This window comes from Alternaria novae-zelandiae (assembly GCF_023758075.1).
Source record: "Alternaria novae-zelandiae strain BMP 2774 chromosome Unknown scaffold_13, whole genome shotgun sequence".
Lineage (NCBI taxonomy): Eukaryota > Fungi > Ascomycota > Dothideomycetes > Pleosporales > Pleosporaceae > Alternaria > Alternaria novae-zelandiae.
In genome coordinates, this window is record NW_026056973.1 from 18,245 (window position 1) to 39,766 (window position 21,522).

General features: G+C 39.5%; 5 protein-coding genes across 5 annotated transcripts; 2 read left to right on the plus strand and 3 right to left on the minus strand.

Annotated features, from left to right (window-relative positions):
* Positions 1-11,392: 11,392 nt before the first annotated feature.
* MSH3 (Mismatch repair protein msh3) lies at positions 11,393-14,880 on the plus strand (the record flags this gene model as incomplete). Its single annotated transcript, XM_049400138.1, has 3 exons — positions 11,393-12,185; positions 12,246-14,745; positions 14,799-14,880. The coding sequence occupies 3 exons, from the start codon at positions 11,393-11,395 to the stop codon at positions 14,878-14,880; spliced, it is 3,375 nt and encodes a 1,124-aa protein (XP_049253757.1).
* Positions 14,881-15,226: 346 nt separating this feature from the next.
* On the minus strand, positions 15,227-15,667 carry J4E88_006514 (uncharacterized protein; the record flags this gene model as incomplete). Its single annotated transcript, XM_049400139.1, has 2 exons — positions 15,227-15,393; positions 15,472-15,667. The coding sequence occupies 2 exons, from the start codon at positions 15,665-15,667 to the stop codon at positions 15,227-15,229; spliced, it is 363 nt and encodes a 120-aa protein (XP_049253758.1).
* A 533-nt stretch (positions 15,668-16,200) lies between these two features.
* J4E88_006515 (uncharacterized protein) lies at positions 16,201-17,417 on the plus strand (the record flags this gene model as incomplete). The annotated part of the gene is made up of 2 exons (XM_049400140.1): positions 16,201-16,249; positions 16,387-17,417. 2 exons carry the CDS (start codon positions 16,201-16,203, stop codon positions 17,415-17,417), a joined length of 1,080 nt encoding a protein of 359 aa, XP_049253759.1.
* Positions 17,418-17,875: 458 nt separating this feature from the next.
* Positions 17,876-19,516, minus strand: J4E88_006516 (uncharacterized protein; the record flags this gene model as incomplete). Its single annotated transcript, XM_049400141.1, has 6 exons — positions 17,876-18,406; positions 18,466-18,604; positions 18,649-18,739; positions 18,979-19,069; positions 19,156-19,413; positions 19,511-19,516. 6 exons carry the CDS (start codon positions 19,514-19,516, stop codon positions 17,876-17,878), a joined length of 1,116 nt encoding a protein of 371 aa, XP_049253760.1.
* A 189-nt stretch (positions 19,517-19,705) lies between these two features.
* Positions 19,706-20,342, minus strand: J4E88_006517 (uncharacterized protein; the record flags this gene model as incomplete). Its single annotated transcript, XM_049400142.1, has 2 exons — positions 19,706-20,142; positions 20,192-20,342. 2 exons carry the CDS (start codon positions 20,340-20,342, stop codon positions 19,706-19,708), a joined length of 588 nt encoding a protein of 195 aa, XP_049253761.1.
* Positions 20,343-21,522: the final 1,180 nt, after the last annotated feature.

The following is a 21,522-nucleotide window of genomic DNA, read 5'->3' on the forward strand; positions in this document are numbered from 1 at the left end:
ACGGCAATAACTGGTAACGGTACGCGGCTGGGACGGATTAGGAAGCTGCAAACGCACGAGGCTGGGATTGCGTGCGAAGCTGTCGCAATGCAGAATTAGGCGCTAAGAGGTAAAGTTGCAAACACAAACCTACGTAGCTAAAATCTAGAAGCTAACTTAACTTTAGGTTAGTGTCTCTATATAAGTACTAAAGTTAAAAAGCTTATTAAAAATAAGGTTTATAAACGTATACCTCTTTTTATAATATATAGCACTAAGATAGGTTTAGAAGTACTATATATAGAGGTAGAGTTATAGTAATAGCATGTAAAAAAGAGTAGGTATTAATAGGCTTTTTTTTTTATATATTTAAAGAGAGCAGGCGCTCTTTAGCTTTCTCTTATTAAGTATAGATACTTACGCAATATATATTATTATATATAGAATTTCTTAGAGCTATAAATAAAATAAAAGTTAGTAAACCTACTAGAAATTATACTATAGACCTTAGAAATACTAAGTATTAAGCCTTAAATAATACTTAATATATTAGTTCTTATTCTCTTTATATATTAACTATATAACTTCTATTATACTATAGCTATTATACTCTCTAAGTATACTAATAGCTATAGTTTTAACTTAACTATAAAAATAACATCTTAGAAGTAAATATTAAAAGGCTATTACAACTTTAGAAGATATAAGAGAAGGTTTATAAGCTTACGCTATACTAGATATATAACTACTCTAGTCTTTATAGTATAGTTACTATACGTACACCTTTATTTAGCGTAGTATAGACTATAAATATTAATACTATTCTTTTAGTATTCTTAAGAGCTACTATAAGAAGGTATAGAGAACTTTATATATATAGAAGAGAGTAAACTCTACTATAAAGCCTTTAAGATATTAAAGCGTAATACTACTAATATTTAGAGTAGTAGAAATTAGAACTACTAAGAAATAGGTGTAAAGTGTCTAAAATTACAATAGCTATTTAGCGTAGACTAAGAAGAGTATATATACTAGATAGTAACTATAGTATAAAATCTACTAAAGTATTATAGTAATAGAGTAAGAAATAAGAAGGTTATAAGAGCTATATATTTCTATATATTCTATCTAAAATAATTAGAAGAAACTAGATCTTAAGAAGAAATAGGCTGTATATAAGGCTACTATAGATTAGCTATAGTAGTACTTTAAATCTTTATATATTTAGTTAGAGAATATTAGATTTTATATAGATAAAGTTATAGATATCTAAGTATAAATACTAGAAGAACTAAGAGCTTAGAATAGAGAGCTAAGTAGATATTAGAAAGAAGAAAAAGAAGAGCTAAGCGTGCTAAAGAGATAGAATAGAAGAGAAGTAGTAGTAGAAGAAAGAAGATAAGAGAATAGAGCTCTACTTATATAATCTTATTCTTTATATTATATTTAGCCTAGTAGATATAAAGAGTTACTTAGAAGGAATAAGATTTTAATTAAGAGGTCTAGAAATATACGTTCTTACTCTTGCTTCTAGAGTTTAGCTTAGTCTATCTAGTATTATACTTAGTGCGTAGAGTAGCTACCTAAATACAGCTCTTAGGCTCTTCTAGTATACGCCTCTACTACTATAGCTTATTACGCTTCTTTTAGCTCTTTAGAGGCGTAATCTTAGTAAAGACAAGAGTTTAGAGCTTAATATTCTTATTACTACGTTTATAGTCTAATTAATATTTGCTACATAGAATATAGAATAAAACTTATTCTCTATATATATATCTTAACTATTATTCTTCTTTCTAAAGTTACTAGTATAAGACTAAGATTGTCTAAGAGATATTAAGCGCGTTCTAACAGCTATTTACAATAATATTCTTAGTTTTAATAAGGTATTTACTCTAAATAGCTATTTTTTATATAGACTTTTTCTTTCTATAACTTAAGAAACACGTAAAATAGTAGTAGAGTAAGAAGTATTATAATTATTATACTTATAGGCGCAGAGCCTTCTACTAGATATAAAGCTAAGTCTAGAAGGTAAAGTAGTTAGTATAGAGTAAAGAAGAGGCTAGAGAAGAGATAGTAAAGCTTATAAAGTACAAAGTTTTAAAACAAAAGGTAGTAAGTAGGTAGTAGAATATAATATATAAAATAAAAATTAGAAGCTAACTCTACGCTGTCTAAGACAGCTACTAAGAAGGTAAGAGAAAAAGCTTATAGATTTAGAGGTTATAGCTAAGAGTAAAGATATTATAATAGACTTTAACGTAGAGAAAAAAAATATAATTAAAATTAATAAGCTTTAAAATAAAAGACTAGAGAAAAGGCTAGAGAAAACTTATAAATTCTAGCTAGCCTGCTAGTTACTATAAAGTAGCAGTGCTTTAGAACTAGGCAGAATTTCTATAGCAAGTAGAGAAGTAGATAACTAGTTAGCACATAGTACTATAGAATAGAATCTTGTAATAAATAAGGCTATAATAGTAGAACCTAGATATTACAAGAGTAGTTAAAGTAGTAGATTAGATAAACTTTAAATATCTAGTATAGACTATATTTATATACTACGTAACTACTTTTACGTTTACTTACGCTTCTTTTATACTTACTATATATAACTAGAATTTAGTTCTAGTATTACGTATTAGCTATAGACGCGTTATTATAATAATATAGACTTATAAAGATAGATAGTAGTACGCTCTTCTTTATTATTAAAAGTAATAAGTCTTATTTTCTATTATCTATAGTAATTAAATAGCTATACCTATTAATAATAAGAAGGCGCTCTAGAAATACTATGTAATACAACCTACTATATTAAAATTAAAGCGCCTAAATATTATCTTCTAGAATTAGAAAAGTAGTAGTTTATATTTTCTAAAGGTTTTAGAACTAATATACTCTACCTAGCTACCTACCTTTTTAAGCTCTATCTATTTATTCTCTATATTCTATAAGAATTAATATTAGAAAAACTAAAAAAAATAAGTATTAGTTAGTGTATACTATAAAAAACCTCTTCTTTATATACTATATCTCTAATATAAATACCTTATAGAGGTAGCTATATAGAAGAAGCTCTCTATCTTTAGTACTATTAGAGCTGTTATTACCTATAGTAAGACGCTATAGTACTAAAAGTTAGCAGCTAGAATGTTAGAGATAATAAGGTATAGCTTATAGACTATAATATCTTACAGCTATAATAGTAAGAGTAGGTATTACTATTACTCTAAAAGTAAGACCTAGTTAATATAAGTAGATGTTGCAGAAGCTATAGGTTCTTAGAATTACTAAAGCTTTTCTTCTATTATCTTAGAGTTCTTAAGTCTTTTTCTCTAATATAATTACTAGTAGGCACGTCTTGTAGCAGCCTCTAGAGCTAGTAAAGCTACTTTTAGGTAGCTAACTATTCTGCTTTTTATACTCTTTAATTTCTAGAGCTTTTGCTATAGTTATGTAAGTTTACTAGGTTAATAAGGTAGAAGCTTATTATATACTAACTAGTACTACCTAGTCTTTATCTAGTATAGCACTATTATCTCTATCTCTATTAATAGCTCTATTAAGTGTAGATAGTAAGAGTAAGCGTAATAAAAAGTAACAGAGGCTCTAAAGTTATTACTACTAGACTTTATTATTTCTACGCAGCTTATATAGTGCAGAATTAATAGAAATCTTATATAGTAGCTTAGAGTTTATAGAAGCTAGCTTATTATCTAGAATATTATAGATATTCTAGGTTCTATTAGTAGTAACCTTAGAAATAGTAGGCTTATTTTATTACTTCTAGAACTTTCTACTAACTTCTTACGCGCGCGGTTTAGATAGCTTTCTATTCTTCTTTAATTAGAGAGCTATTGCTAGCAATAAAATATATTAAAGAGAAAAGTAAAAGGCTATATAAAGAAGAGTAAAGATTATAATAGATATAGAGCGTTATATCTATATTTACAACGCGTTAGTTATAATATAGAGCGCGTAGAGAATTTTAGAGTTATAAGATAGAAAGACGTAGTAGAACTACATAGTTTATAGCGATAGATCTAGAGAGCGCTAATCTATGTATAACGTAATATTACTAGATCTAAAGAGAAATTTATTAGTATTTATAAGAATTTTATTATAGAACCTATAATCTAATAACTACGCTAGAGCTTATACCTATAGCTTCTTCTACATACGTAACATAGACTATTCTTATTAGAGAAGAGATAAAGGTAGTCTACTTAGCTGTGCGCCTACTTGTTAAAAATACTAATTATGTACTAAATAATTGTTTCTGTATTAAATTTCTTGCTCTAACCTCTCTATTAAATAAGCGTAATAATATTCTATATCTTATTTATTATATACTACTATACAGCCTCTTATTAAAAGAAGTAGCTACTATATAGCTAAACCTCTTTACTAATATTATATAGGTTATAGTAGAAGTTTTAGAGAAAGATTATATAGCTCTATAGAGTATTAGCGTATAAAAGCTTAGTATTTCTAGTAAATAGTACTAGCTTCTTCTATTATCTATCTATAAGCTTTAGTTAGTTAGATGTAGTAAATAGCATAAATAGGTATTCTCTCTTAATTCTAGAGGCAGTAAGCTACTCTACTAACAAAGTAGGTATATTAACCTATAGCCTCTTTTAGTTAAAATACAAAATAAAGAGCTTAACGCCTACACACCTTTATAAGTATTACGTAGAAACCTTAGTATTTATAGAGACTTACCTCTAGCTTATATAGTTTTATAAAAGCTTAGCGTAAGTTTAATCTAATCTAATTTATAATTCTACTAGTAAATATATTGCACTTAAATATGCAGCACTTTATCTAGGCGTAATAGATAACAAAACGTAACTATATACGCAAGCGTTATTATAAGTTACTAGTAGTATCTACTCTAAAGTCTTTCTCTAGATTTATTAAAAGAATCTTAGTTAATTCTAGCTTTGTACTCTGCGCCTACGTTATATTAGTACAACTACTTAAGCGCCTTCTTAGTAATAGCCTTTTAACTAGATAATAGTATACTCTTACGCGCCTAGAGTAGTTAGTATATAGAATATTACTACCTTAGTATTATAGAGCTTTAACGTACTTTTTAGCGTTTAAGAGACTATATATATAGCTAGACAAGATTTAAGTTATATAGATTTTCTAACTAAGAGCTATTAATATTTTAGGTATATATAGTATTAAACTAGCTAAGCTTGCAAACGTAGTAGTACGTAGCAGTAGCTTATATAGTAGAGGCAGTAGACTATCTAAAAGGTTAGCTCTTCTTATAAAGTATATTATTTACTTTATTAATACTACTATTATACGCTAAAACCTCTATATTTACTAAAAGACTATAGAGTTTCTTTCTATAGCTAAAGTAGATCTAAAGATATAGAACCTACAGAGTGTACTTATAGAGCCTACTAATATCTTAATACTTAGATAGGTAATACTACTTTACAAAAGCCTTTAGTTTTATAATTTAACTATAAACTTATTAAAACTAAAGAGCCTAAGTAAGAAGAGTGTTATATATAAGATATAGCTCTTATAGGTGCGTAGCGTATAGACTTCTTTTACGTTCTTCTAGACGCTAGCAAAGAGCGTAGCCTATTAATTACTTATTATTTCTAGATTTTTACTAAGTTTAGCTCTAATATTCTTAATAACTTAATCTTATTTAGCTATCTTCTTAGTAACCTTAAGGTTAGTGCTGTCTAAAACATTACCTCTATTAGCGCTAACGCTATAGGTAATAGTCTAAATAAGATTGTAAAAGTATTAGGCTATAGTTATAATTCTTAGTATCTTAGAGCTTTTAGAAAGTAATACTAGTATAATATATTGTAAGTATTAGTAGAGTAGCGTAGGTAGAAGCTATAGATCTAAGAGCCTACTTTCTATTAACTCTAGACTCTAATCTTCTTATTATAGTGCTACTATTTCTAGTCTTTTATTTAGTAATTCTTATTATTACTAGCTAATTAACATTAAGCACTAGGTATGCTTAGCTAAGCTAAGCTCTTAGCGGCTCTTAGAGTCTACACTAACGTTCTAATATAAAACGTAGCTATAGACTATTAGCTATAGGCTAGATTTTAGCTAGTCTTAGCTACTCTAGTACTATTAATAGATATTGCGTTTAGAATTCTTATACAAAATAAAATATTCTCTCTATTTTAACTATATATTTACTTACGCTTATAACTATAGCTAGTAGATAATAAGCCTATAGAAAACAGCAACTACTGCCTTATATAGTAGTAGCGCTACTAATAGATATAGCCTAAAATATAGAAAATACTAATATTAGTGCTAATATAAGAGAGATATATAGAGCTATAGTAGAATTTATAGCCTATAGCTACCTTATAAGGCAAGACCTTATAACCTACGCGTTTATGTATAGAAGCTTTCTATAAAAACGCTAGAATTGTATTATAATACTAATATTTACGTAAGGCGCCTAGCTAAATAGAATATACACTACTATACACTAGAAAAGCTTATAACTACTAATTCTCTCTATATACATTTATATTATGTAAATTTATTAAGATAATTTTAGCAAGCTAGTAGTAAGAAGTTAATAGATAAATATTCTAGTATTTATAAGAGTATTATGCCTAAACTTAATAATAATAAAAGGTTAATACTACTACTATAAAGAGCAGACCTATCTTAGTAGCTACTTACTTTCTATATAGAACTGCACTAGCATATTACGCTCTTTGCAGCTCCCTACTACTAGTTACACTAAAGAGCTAGAGTAGACCTACTACTAATAGGTCTTACGCTAAATAACTAGCAATATATTAGTAACACTAAGTATATTACTATAAGTACTTAGAGCGTAATACTAGAACTCTAAACACTTTTAAAGCATCTTTATAACAGCTTTAAGCGCTGCGCTATTATAGTAAGTAGTTAGCGTATTATAGTAGTACCTAGCACAGTACTATATCTAAGAGAATAGAAGATTTATAGTAATAATATTAAAACTCTTATACATAACTAGAACTTTAGCTTAGCTTTACTACTATAGATTAATAGAATAAATATTCTAATTAGCTATTAGCCTTAGATTTACAAGAGCTCTACTAAAGAAGATTCTAACTTCTAGATAATATACTTAAAGCACTAGAGCAAGTAAAATGTATATAACTTCTAGAGAAACTAATATAATTGCGCTAATATACAAAAAGACTATAGTTATTATATAGAAGACGTATTATTCTTCTAATAGCTTTTAGCTAGAATACTATAGAATAGTTAAGCGTAGTAAAAAGGTAGAGGCCTAGAAGTAGTTACCTTAGAAGAAGATTATAAAGAAAGCTTATAAAGAATAATAATAGATTAATAAATTAGTAGTAGTAGAAGCACACGCTTTACTAGAAGATAGGTTTATAGATATATTTTTATACAGAGAGAACAGAAACAAGAGAGTACTAATAACTAAAGACGTAGATATTGCTATAAAATAGCGTAGTATCTACAACTAGCTAGACTTTAGTAATAGTAATAGAGATAATAAGTATCTAGAGAAATAACTCTATTAATTACGTACACTATTATTTTTATACTTTAAAGTATTAAAGTAGTACAAGAAAATAAGATATATAGATAGCTAGTGCTTTACGCAAGAATAATAATACAAGTTATAGATAAAATACTTATTAAATATAAGCTTATATTATAGAACACGCAGTATAACTAGCTATTATATTCTCTTTCTATTATTATAAGTAGGCGTATAGTTTTTCGCAATTAACTTATAATATAAAGTTACTTTAAAAAATTACAGCGTTACTATAATTACTAGAAAACCTCTATAATTTATAAAATATATAGTTAAAAGAGTAGTAAAACTAATAATTAAACTTTTAGAGTAGTAATAGCTATAATACTACTAATATAGTTATTTTATATTTATATATAGTTACTAAAATTTTTTTACGCCTTTAGCGTAGGTATTTCTAAGCTTTTTAGTATAAGACTTTAGTTACTTACACTTTTTCTACAAAACGCGCGTTTCTTTCTATAAGAAACTTTACTCTTTTCTAAAGTTAGTAATTATACTAATTATTCTATACTTTCTATATATACTAAGAAATTAAAGGCTTTTAAAGAGTAAAGTTTTAACCTAACTAATTAATACTATTAAAATTACTAAGTGTAAAATAGCTAAATTACGTATAGGTAGTATAGAGCCTTTAGTAGTAATATAAAACTAGCCTATATTAAAAGGCTAGAGATAAAGTTAGCTATATAAGAGTAGAAATTTTGCAATATTATATAAGAAAGATTATAATTAATAGAAATTAAGGTGTATTACGTTATAGAAGAGTAATCTATTAACTATTTTATATAACTTAGTATCTTAACCTTAAATACGTATACCTTATTACTTAACTTTCTACTATAGTGTTATACGTATAATAGTAACTAGACCTTTTAGAAAGTGTACAATAGCGCGTAAGTATAATATATATACTAGTCTAAACTCTTATTAACTTCTAGGTCTTATAGGTCTTTATAGAATAACTTTTCTTCTTTACTAGTGTCTTCTCTATATTAGCGTTATTGCTATCTAGCTCTACAGAGCGCTTCTTAGAGGCCTAAGCTAACTTTACCTTTAATACTTTTACTACCTTTCTATTTACTTATAGCATTAGGTAGTTATTAATATTAATAGTAGAAGCTAGAAATAATTAGTAGAAGTTCTGTCTAAAGATTAGAAAAGATAAGAGTATATACTAAGGTAACTTTCTAAAGTATTGCGCGCATTAATCTAGCTCTATAGCGCCTTTGTCTAGACGTTACTAATATTTAGCGCCTATAGAATAGAATCTATTAGCTATATTTCTTATATATTCTAAGGTTTTGCTACTAAAAGGTCTAATATACTTTCTTAACTATAAATTTGCTAAAGTATATCTTAAATATAGTAAGAATTATAAGCGCATGCTTACTAAAGAACTAGGTTAGCTTAATTAGCTTATTATTATAGTAGTAGAGTTTAGCTATCTTCTAGATATTCTATTAGCAAAGCTAAAGAATAACTAGTATTTAGAGTAGTATACTGCGTAGAGCTCTTACTTTATATAGATAGCTTTAAGAAAGATAGTAGCAAAGAGATAGCTATAAGAGTAGACTATATATAGCTTAGTACTATTAGAGGTATTCTTTTTAGAGAGTATAGACTAACATTATTAGTAGAAGTAGTAGAATTTCTAAGATCTTTAGAAGAAATAAGCTATACATATACTATCTATTTTCTTACAAAATAGGTATTATAGAGTCTTTCTATTATAGTTATAAAATATAATTCTATATAGTAGTGTAGTTAGTAAAGTCTAGACGTAGATACTAGAAAGACTAAGATCTTAGAATAGAGAGCTAGAGAGATATTAGAAAGAAGAAGAAGCAAAGCTAAGCGTGCTAGAAGAATAGAATAGAAGAGAAGTAATAGTAGAAAAAAGAGAATAGAAGAATAGAGCTCTACTTATATAACTTTATTCTTTATACTATATTTTGCCTAGTAGATATTAGTAGTTACTAGAAAAGAATAAGATTTTAAATTAGAGGTCTAGAAATATATATTCTTACTCTTTCTTTTAAGTTATAGCTTAGTCTATTAATTCTTAAATAGAGTATAGAAAGGTCTAACTCTAGCGCAGCTCTTTATTTTGTACTACTCTTTCTTACGCTAATATAGCTTATTACGCTTCTTTACTTCTTTATAAGAAGTTTATAGAATAATCTTAGAAGAAATAGAGAATAGAGATAAGGTATTACTCTTATTACTATAGTTATTTATTAGATTAATAAGGCCTTTAGAAATAGAGTAGTTATCTTTATTATTACTATTAATACGCTTAAGTACCTCTTTATCTTCTTATATAACCTTAATATTACTAGTCTTAATAGTATCTAGAACGCTCTTACTAGTTTTAAGCGTAGTATTATTATTTTTACTAAAGTTATTTATAGTAGTATTAGTACTATTACTACTTAAGCTAAACGCGCTTAAAATCTTAATAGCTAAAGTAGTAGCTAGTTAAATAGTAAGGTAGTTTATAATATAGCTATAAATTCTAGTAGAGGTTCTACTAGAAGTAAAGCTAAGTCTAGAAAGTAAAGTAGTTAGTATAAAGTAAGAAAGAGGCTAAAGAAAAGAGAGTAAAGCTTATAAAGTATAAAGTTTAAAGTAAAAAGTAGGTAGGTAAGTAGTAAAATATAGTATATAAACTAAAAATTAGAAGCTAACTCTACGCTACTTAAGGTAGCTACTAAGAAAGTAAGAAAGAAAGCTTATAGATTTAGAGGTTATAGCTAAGAGTAGAGATATTATACTAAACTCTAAGGTAGAGAATAAGAATATAATTAGAATTAATAAGCTTTAAAATAAAAGACTAAAGAAAAGGTAAAAGAGAACTTATAGATTATTACTAGCCTATTAACTACTAAATTATAGTAGTATAAGTAAAAAAGTAGAGAATTAGAAAGTAGGCTTTAGAGTAGAAAGTTAGTATAGATATAGCTTATTTAAACAAAACCTTATAACTTATAAAACTAGCGTAGTTAACGCAGAACTAGTTTTAAGCTATAGAGGTAGAGTAGTAGACGTAAAAAAAATAGAATAAATAGTAGAGAGTCTTATTACGCGCAAATTTAATTAACTTAGCTAAGGCTGTAGTTATAGGTAGTAGTTATTACAATAGTTATAATTATCTAAAAGACTACTTCTTTTAGGTAGGTAGCCTAAGCTCTACTAGTACGTAAATTAAGCTAATAAGCAATAATTAGTAAATACGAGGATTTTGCCGCGCGCGGTGAAACTTTACCCTTCATCTCTAAGCACCATTGCGGGCCGAGCGTGGACATGTTCAGGTAATCATATACTTGTGGTTTTGCGTAGTTTGGCCTATCGAAGTACGTGAGATAACGAAGCCGGGCCGTTGTTGGTCGGAGATAGGCGGGGGTGATAACGGTGGTCGCGTGCTGGGGTGTTTGTATGAGCAAAGAGAAATGCTGGGGATGAATGCATCGTCGTATGTGTGGCTATAACCTAAGAATGTTACGGCTCAGAATGTCATCAAGCTTCGTTGACAGCATGTCGTTCTGTCAAGCTTCAGGGCTGGATCTCCACCTAGCCAGTGCGTCTGCGAGTCGACCATGATCATGATAGTAGCTGCCGTTGGACTAAATAGTTCAAAACTGCAAGTTGAAAAAACTAAGGCTAAGTTTTAGAGCTGTATTCCTGGAAAATGTACCAGCCAAGCACGCGGACGAACCCCAGGAAACGTGACACCGTGATGTAATCTGAAGCGGTGCGCGTCGCCTGCCTGACGCGTCTCTGGCTTTCTCCACACGTACACCCGCCATCCGTCGCGACCCCACGAATCACCCAATGGCGCCAAAAAGTACCCAATCGTCGTCGCAGCCCAAGTCGTCGCAAAAGGGCACCCAGCAGACCATCTCCAGTTTCTTTACGAAGAAACCGTCGCAAACGCCTAAACCCGCAGCCAAACCTGCTCCTAAGGCGCCTTCTCCCCCCGTAGCCAATGACGCACCCCAAGAGGAAGATGAGGACGAGGAAGACCTTCCAGTCTCGCAGTCAATTCCTGTGCGCAAGCGCGCCATAGACGAAGATGACGGAGCTCACGACTCCGGTCGCTCCTCCCCCTCAAAGCGCGTTAGATTCGAAAAAGGCGACCCGCCCCGACAGACGTCTGCACCAAAGTCCGCGAGAGCTGCCGACAGGACGTCCAAATTTCTGTTCTCTTCGTCACCCGCGCCACGGGAAGACAACCCTGGAGAAGACGAAGAGGATGCCGCAGCCTCGCAGAAGCAGAAGGAGAGGCTACACGAGAAGTTTGTCAAGAAGCTGGGCCGACCAGACAGCTTTGCTGAGCTGAGGAGGCGCAACAAGATCATATCTGAGGACAACCCCAATGCCAATGGCGAGGAAGGCGAGGGCGACGAGGAGGAAGAGGATGAGCCACCCCAGAAGCCCGCCAAGGGAAAGAAGGGCGCTGCAACGAAGAAGGCAAACAAGCTGACGCCGATGGAAATACAATACCTGGACATAAAGCGGAAGCATCTGGATACCGTCATCGTCATGGAGGTTGGGTACAAGTACAAGTTCTTTGGCGAGGATGCAAGAACGGCATCGAAAGAGCTGGGCATCGTCTGCATACCGGGTAGGAACTCCAGGCTGAACTTAACGTGATACGTAGCTAACTTGGGATACCAATATTTAGGAAAATTCAGATACGACGAGCACCCTTCCGAAGCCCACCTCGACCGATTCGCGTCCGCCAGCTTCCCCACGCATCGACTGCAAGTCCACGTCAAACGTCTCGTACAAGCAAACCACAAAGTCGGGGTGGTGAGGCAACTGGAGACAGCCGCGCTCAAAGCGGCCGGTACCAACAGGAACGCTCCATTCGTGAGGAAGCTCACCAATCTCTACACCAAAGGCACATACGTGGACGATGTTGAGGGCTTGGAGGCGCCTACCGAGGGCTCAGGCGCAAGCGTACAGTCGACCGGATATCTGCTTTGCATCACCGAGAGCAATGCAAAAGGCTGGGGCACAGACGAGAAAGTGCAAGTTGGGCTGGTAGCCGTCCAGCCTGCGACTGGCGACATCATCTACGATGACTTCGAAGATGGTTTCATGCGTAGCGAGATCGAGACAAGACTGCTTCACATCGCGCCGGCAGAGTTTCTCGTAGTCGGCGACCTCTCCAAGGCTACAGACAAGCTGATACAACATCTGTCAGCCAGTAAGACCAACGTCTTCGGAGACAGATCGCGGGTGGAGAGAGTAGAAAAGCCGAAGACAATGGCCGCGCAAGCTTACAGCCACATATCGAACTTCTACGCAGGCAAGATGAAGTCTAGCCAGGAAGCAGACTCGGAAAAGCAAGGCGCTATTTTGGACAAGGTACACCAGTTGTCGGAGCATGTAACCATTTGCCTCTCCGCGATGATCACATATCTCAGCGAGTACGGTCTGGAACATGTCTTTGATCTCACAAAGTACTTCCAGCCTTTCAGTGCCAGGTCTTACATGTTGCTGAACGGAAACACACTCTCTAGTCTGGAGATCTACCAGAACCAAACAGACTACACTTCAAAGGGCAGCTTGTTCTGGACCATGAACAGAACAAAAACCCGCTTTGGGCAGAGGTTGCTGAGAAAGTGGGTTGGCCGCCCGCTAATAGACAAGGAGAGGCTAGAAGAGCGCATAGCAGCGGTGGAAGAGCTCAAGGAGGGCGAGAACACGATCCCTGTCGATAAGCTCAAGTTCGTGCTCGGAAAGATCAGGACAGATCTCGAAAAGGTGCTCATCCGCATCTACTACAAGAAGTGTACAAGGCCAGAACTGTTGGCAGCTTTGCAAAGTCTGCAGGAGATTTCGAGCCAATACTTGGCGGCGAAGACACCCGAAAAGAGTGGTTTCTCCTCGTCGTTACTGAGTGAAGCTGTTTCGAATGTTCCGAAGATCTACGATGACTTGAACAGCTTTCTGGAGAGGATCAACGCCAAAGCCGCAAAAGATGACGAGAAGTACTCGTTTTTCCGTGAAGAACATGAGGCCGAAGATATCAACGATCTAAAATTGAGCATTGCCTCTGTAGAAGACGATCTCAACACGCACCGAAAAGACGCAGCTGCTAAGCTGGGGAAGAGCAAAGTAGACTTCGTCACTGTAGCTGGCATTGAGTACTTGATCGAGGTCAAGAGGAAGGCACCCGAAGAGAAGAAAGTACCTGCCTCATGGCAGCAGATCTCAGCTACCAAGACTACACTGCGTTTCCACACGCCAGAAGTTAAGCGCATGCTACAAGAGCGAGATCAGTACAAGGAGTCGCTGGCGGCGGCATGCGACAAAGCTTACATGGGCTTGCTGGAGGAGATCTCGTCCAAGTATCAACAACTGCGGGACTGTGTAGCTTCTCTAGCCACACTCGACGCCCTCCTCTCTCTGGCTACCTTGGCAAACCAGCCAGGTTACGTCAAGCCGACCTTCACAGACGACATCGAGCTCAACATCACTGGTGGTCGGCATCCCATGGTCGAGCAACTGCTCCTCGAAAACTACGTCCCCAACGACCTCACCCTTTCACACGATTCTACCCGTGCTCTACTGATCACAGGCCCCAACATGGGGGGAAAGTCCTCCTATGTGCGATCTGCAGCTCTAATCACCATCATGGGCCAAATCGGCTCCTACGTGCCCGCAACGGAGGCGCGACTCGGCATGCTAGACGCGGTCTTCACCCGCATGGGCGCATTCGACAACATGCTCAAAGGCGAATCAACCTTCATGGTCGAGCTCAACGAAACCTCCGACATCCTCAAATCCGCAACGCCGCGCTCGCTCATTATCCTCGATGAACTCGGCCGAGGTACCTCAACCTTTGACGGTGTCGCCATCGCAGAAGCAGTGCTCGACTATGTTATCCGCGACTTACAGTCACTCACGCTGTTCATCACACATTACCAGCATTTGGCCAAACTGTCAGGCCGCTTCCCCAACGGAGAGCTGAAGAACGTCCACATGCGCTTTGAAGAGCAGAACGGCGGGAAGGAAGTTGTGTTCTTGTACGAAGCCACGGAGGGCATTAGCCACCGATCTTATGGACTGAACGTCGCGCGGTTGGCGAGGGTACCTGAGAAGGTCATTGATGTCGCGGAGGTGAAGAGTGCGGAGCTTGAGGAGAGCATGGGGGCTTGCAAATTGGGGAACTTGTAAGTCATACCCAAGGCGGAAGATGCTGAGAACGAGTGCTAACAATAAGCAGGTCGCGCATGATGAAGGGTTTGTTGACTGAGGGATCGGAAGCAAGTCTTGATCGACTTGTTGAGGGTATCGAGCAGCTGTAAGATATGCATGTGTTGTATTATATGGAGATGCGACGGGCCATCGTTCATGGGAAAAGGTGGAAGTATCAGGCGTTTAATGACGGTGCATACGGGCAGTAGATTTGTGTGTATCAACAACGCATCGCTGCGTCGTCAATTGGGGTCTTGCCGAAATGTTCAAATCGCGCAAACGAATCACATCACCGTCGACAAGATCATATCACTTTCTTGCTTGTGGTGTATTGTCATTGTTTCATTTCATGACTATCATAGCCATATTATTGTGATCGTAGTCAATGGCCAGCGGATCTCCTGTCCTCCCGGCTCATGGTGTACCCACCATCACGCCTTGTCCTAGCTCAACAGCTTAACCGAGACGAGTCTCCTTGTCCTTGATGGGCATATCGGAGCCAGTGGTAGACTTGTACTGGCCACGGATGAAGTCGCTGATCTGTTCGTCCTTGGCTTGCTCGACGGCGGACTCGTTGTCCTGAGCACCCTGGCCCATGAACTTCTCTTGGACGAAGTCGACACCTAGTATAAACAGTTAGTACGTGTCAAACAGTTATAGCACGGCATGGTAGACGTGGGCAGGAATGGAGGACAACATACCCTTGTCGAGGTAGTCCTCGTTCTTCTCGCTCTCCTTGCCGCCGCCAGCAGCGGAGTTGAGCTTGTCACCGATGCCACCGAGGAAGCCACCGGAGCCGGAGGACTTCTGCTCAGAGCCCTGGCCTTGGACGACCTGCTCGTTGACGGACTGGCCTTGGTTGTTACCGCCGCCAGCGAGCTTGTTGACGAAATCCATGATGTTTGTTTGTTGTAATTGAAGGTAGGTCAGGTAAGTAAAGAGTCAAAGCAGTAAAGGTGAGAGTAGTCGTGTAAGGTTGTGATGAGTGATAAGCCGAGTGCACTGGAGGAGAGAGAGAGCTATTTAAGCAGCTGATTGCAAGGCAGGGATGGTTGATCTTGGAAACGGGAGCACCGATGGGTCAATGGGGTCAATCAAGATCTAGTCCCTGGTGACAGAAGCCTTGGTATTGGAGCTAAGTGCGTTTGATAGGTGCGTGTCGCAGCGTGCAAGGAGGCTACGGGCGACGTACCTGATGCGATGCTGGTTCTTGGTCGGCACTGCCCCGCCCAAATGCGCGCCGACGTCATCAGACACCCCGCCATCGCGGAACCTGAAACTAGTCCCTTTGCGAGGCCAAGCTCCGCTATCGCGTCTTGCACGTGCGAGCGACCTTGCGACTAACCTTGCGACTGTGACCTTGGAATTCGTTTTGCTTGTTTGAGGGATTTCAGCTGGATCGACGCGTCTGTGCTGTTGTCGTCATCGCCATGATACCCATCACGATTATCACGGGCTTCTTGGGCTCGGGAAAAACAAGTACGTAGTAATTTTCTGCCGCTTTCTCTTCAGCAACTAGTAGCACAGTACCAGCACGTCGCATTGCGCGTGTATAAGCCGTCAAGAACGTGTAAATCACATCGAGAAGAGTTATAACCTTGCTAACAACCTCGCAGCGCTCATCCTAAACCTAATTCCCCAACTACCCAAAACCTACAAACTCGCGCTCTTGAAGAACGAATATGGCGACATCAAAGTCGACACAGCGCTTGCCTCCTCAGCCGCTATATCAGGCGTGCAAGAATTGCTCAATGGATGCATATGCTGCAACCTCGTCGGGCAGCTCTCCGACGCCCTCGAAACGCTCGCCAACGACGTGAACCCGGACCGCATAGTCATCGAGACCTCCGGCTCTGCCTTCCCCGCAACCCTCGCCATGGAAGTAAACCGACTGAGCAGAGAAACGGGCAAATACGTTCTAGACGGCGTCATGAGTGTGATTGACGTGGAGAACTGGAAGGGCTACGAAGACACAAGCTACACGGCCAAGATGCAGGCACGCTACACGGATCTCATTGTTCTTAACAAGCACGAGCTTGTTAGCGAGAGACGGTTGGAGGATGTTGAGGATGCAGTGTTGGCGCTGGAGGTGGAACCGCAAATACCCAGGACGAAGAGCAGGAAAGGGTGGGTGGACAAGGATATTGTGTTCGGACTGGATGCGAGGCTGGCAGGTGTTACGGAGGACAACGGAAGTAAACATGCGCATGAACATGACCATGATCATTCCAGCGAAGTCGAGGTTCTGACAGTGACACTGAAAAGCCAGGATGGAAACAGTAGTGTCGACACCGCTAAACTCGCCAAACTCCTCGAAGACCCAACCAAAGACGAGGTATACCGGATCAAAGGCATTTTGTACTCTTCTACGCCGCCGAAATCATCGGACGCTGATGCGGACGCGCACCAGAAAGTACAGGAGGGCCGAGCAAGATATATTTTGAACTGGTCGTTCGGTCGCTGGACATTTACTCCAGTTCCGCTACCAACTGGCGAGAGCGCTAGTGAAGAAGAGCCAGTTCTGAGGTTGACGGTTATTACGGCGAGGTATGAGTCGACTAAGTGGAAGAAGCAGATTGAGTCGTGTGGGCTCATTGCGTTGGAGGGTGGTGCTGAGGGCTCGTTGACGGTTGAGAAGATAGGGTAGGTAGAGGATGCATGTTTGATATACCCAGCTCAGTCATTAGATGCATAGAGTAGCTACATATAGCATTCCAGATGCCTTTTCTGCATACTCAGCATTCCAATGTTGTTCCTAATGGATGCTTGCGCGATTGATGGCTAGCGTGGTGGGGCGCTAATATCATACGTCCTCAGCTCCTGCCTCGTGTCACTTTTTTACCAGAAACATGACACTCACATCACGCATGATGACGCTTTAAGCGACACAAAACTGCTGAGTGTGCTTTTCACTTTTCATTTGGGCTACTTTATCGCTTTTGTCCGCTTCAATAAGCTGCCTTCTCCTTCTACCTGACTGTTGAACCTCAGACGTGGGCTTCTTCTGGATTTTAAGTGACGGCTCTAAACGTCTTCATCCCTTTATAATCAGCATGATGCTTGATAGAGGGCTAGTCGGCTACTTTCTAGCGCCATGTCTCCTTCTCAAGAAGACTCTCCTGCCTGCTGTAGCGCTAGCGTCGCTGCTGCCATATCCTTAACAAAGCTTTCCTGGTGTTGAACAAGGCCGACAAACTCGTCACGCTGATCCTGTTCCCAGAACTTACGCCCGTGCACGAAGGTGGCTGCTACAATTAGTTGTTTGAGCGAGCCCTCTTTGTCCTCACAGATCTTGCCAGCACCATGTATCCACTCTACAACGTCCTTCATGGCCGTTGGCGGAAAGTCGCCTTTGGACAGGAGCTGTTCTACCAACTTGACGTATGCGGCGTCGATCAAGGCCGGGTATTCCAGGAATTCCGCGAAGCTTAGCATCTCCAGGTCGAATCGCACCGACTTCATATCGCTGGTGATGTCGATATAGGGTGAATCAGGCTTTTTCTCTGCGTGCGCGATGTTCGAAACTTCCGTGTCGACATGGCGCTGATATTCGTGGAGATAGAGGAAGTTGACGAAACGGTCCACAACGATTGGAAAGAATACAGGGAAAGTTATCTCGCATGGGTGCTCTGGAGTCTAAGCCATGAGTGTAAGCAGACTGATCTGCGACGAAATTGGGGTTTAAATATATGTACGCCCTGGAAAAGACACTTCAGCATCCAGTCCGCATTTGGACCACCGAGCGCCCAGGCCGAATGTATCGGGAATATGAGTCCGTGTGAATTGAGGAGGATATCGCAACCAAGCTTGGACTGCAGGACCTTGTTCGCATGTCTGTCGGGTCAGTGGAAGCACTCAGTGGGGTGGAATTGACATACTCGGCGCGCTCAGATTCTTCTGTCGGTACCTCTAGAGGGTCGTTCTTGAAGGCAATCCGCGGGAGGTTCTCGAGCGACATCCATTCCGGAGCTGGAGGCATTGGAGTCGCGCCAAAAGACATCGTGCTTGGTTAGACACCTGTGAATTCTAGAAAAGAGCTCTATGGGAGTAAGAAAGGAAAACAAGTGAGCAAACAATTGTGGTAGGGAAACAGCCAGTGTGGCGCTAGGCAATTGCCTGATGGGGAATGCGAGCAATGCCCTTTCACTGAGTTCTATTCTAACCAGAACGGGTGCAAAAAGGAAAAGCTTGCCCAAAATCAAACTTACTGCTCTTGGTACCTACGCCGCCCTTCATAACGAGACGTGGTTCAAGACCCGTCGCATCGCGTACAGTGAACTTCTTCCCAAGGCGCCGTATCTGTCCAAATACCGCGACTTGGCTTTGGCTGATCTCCCGGAATTCATTCAAGCTCACCACCTCGCTGGTAAGAAAGCCAGGCTTACTGATTCTGGACGCGGATTTGAAGACGTCAAGATGAGCTCTTCGATGCTTATGGATACAGAGGAGTAGGTCTGCCGACTACGGTCCTGGTTCTCAAGAGCGTTGATACCAGCTTGTGGATGTTTGCCGCATACGAGGTATCTGGCATGATGGCATTGAAGGGTACGAAAGACGATGTATTTCCATACCCTATTGACAAGTCGACCTTTGATAGTCTGTTTCCAGTGGAGAACCTCCTGGCATAAGCATGCAGAGTACATCTGGGTAGTGATAAGTGTATGTAGCCGCGAAGTCCAGGATGAAAAAGCCCATGTGAGCCATACCTAATGAACCATTTGGAAAGTCATTTCATCTCACCGTCATTTTCCATATCACGTCCGGTAGCTCCATGAGGGATGATGTAAGGTAAGACATATTGCATTATATGTACAGTCATTACATGCCCAATCGTTGGACTTTTCCCAAGCTCCAAGGGTGATGATGAGCTTCCAAACTCCTCTTCCAGTCATTAACTACATAAATATCCATGTCCCAGTAAACCATGATGTCGATTTACAACATACCAAGAGCGAGTCCAAGAGCACCAATACCCATGGCGGCGCCGGCAGTCTTCATAGCAGCAGGGTTGCTAGTCTCGGCAGGGACAGTGTTGGTGTCGGTGTCTGTCTCGGTGGTGGTCGCAACGAGGCCGTCGCTACCGGTGGTGACAATGACAGCTACCGAAGTGGTCTGGATGACGGAGGTGACAGAGACGGTGTTTGTGTCAGTGACGGTGTTGGTGTCGACGGCCGTTGTTTGGACTGCGCCAGCGCCTCCTCCAACTACGGTGGTGGTCTGGTATGCGCAGTCGGTGAGGAGACGGTACTGGTCGCTGCCGTCGTCGTTGTCGTTGCCGTTGTACTGCCTGACGCAGGCCTCGCACTGTGGGATCAACTGGTTTGCGTTGTTGGCTGTGCAGATGCACTGGAGGACGGCGGATGAGTCGTCGTCTGTGGCTTCGTTAGATTCGTGCTGTTCGATTCTAGATGAGATACTTACTGCTGTCGTTCTTGCAACCGTTGGTGATTGAACCGACTTGTGCGCAGACGTCAGTGCACTCCGCGGGGATGTTGTCAAAGTCGAAGTCAGTGTCCTGAGCAGCAGCGAAGGCCGCAAGAGCGGAGATGATAGTGAGCTTTGAGAAGAGCATGTTGATTGATTGAGTGATCGAAGTTCGACTTGTTGAGAGTGAGTGTAGTGGTTTTGAATCGAGTGGAGATGATGAGAAGGCTGATTGTTGTGATGATGGGCTTTCAACATGTCGAGCATGGCGACTCTTATACCAAATGTGCTCCTCCTTCCATCGCCCATCGGACGGTCTCCGCCCTGGCTTCTGCAGAGGAATCAGGTACCATGGTATTACCAGAGCCGTCGTACCCGAGTTCGCTCATGCACTTGATGAGATGGCATGCACCGTCGACCTCTGGCATTGGCTTTGCTGTTTGCTAGACGTTATGATAGCGCCCCGATGGAAAGGGTCGAATGCGAAGTGACATCACACTTATCATTTGCATGTCGTCCTGGTCGAACCTGGAGGCCAGGCACAGTGTGTCTGGATGCCGCCAAGCGATTGAAGCACACGAAGGTTTCGCGGAGCCACGCGATGGACATGGAGACAGCGCAGGCCGACGTCATTGGTGCTTGGCACGGCGAATGTGGATCCACCCGAGCAACCGAGCGATCACGGCCGATCATCCGGAAAGCTTGTCGTTTGCTCCAGAACGCGCCGACTTTGCGGAGGAAAAACTGGAGAACGTAGGCTTAGGCCGCATGAAACGTTGTTAGTCCGGCTGTACGGCAAACATCGTCAGTCGGCGGCGAACTTCTTTCTGGTAGCTGTTACCCCTGTATGACGCAAACATGCAAAAACTTATGCTTTTGAAGTCAGCATGTCATGGCTTGTACCAAGCTTCAGAAAACCTGGTGTCTGAACCTCGCTGTCAAATGGCTTGTTCAGGAACGCAGAGCCTCCCAACATCGAGTCTGGTATCTCATTGACATCGAAGCATCAATGCGTAACCTAGCATTAGAATTAGAATTTGTTGATAGTGCTCCAACGGAAAGACCGGAGTGGCCATCGAATTGTTTGGCTGTCAATGCATGGAGCATCCTGAAGTAGGATCTGCCTGGCATCATCTTGGTAAAGCTACGCAGGCCAAGAATGGCTGAACCCACTCGTGATAGGCTGTCGACTAGCATCTTGCCGAGAAAGCGTCTTGTACAACAAGCGTGATACATCGTCCGTTGCTTGAAGCTTGAGGGCAACGGATCGTGTCGGCTCGAACGGAAGACTGAGCAGTCTATCAGTGATTATGATGCCCATGTTTTGT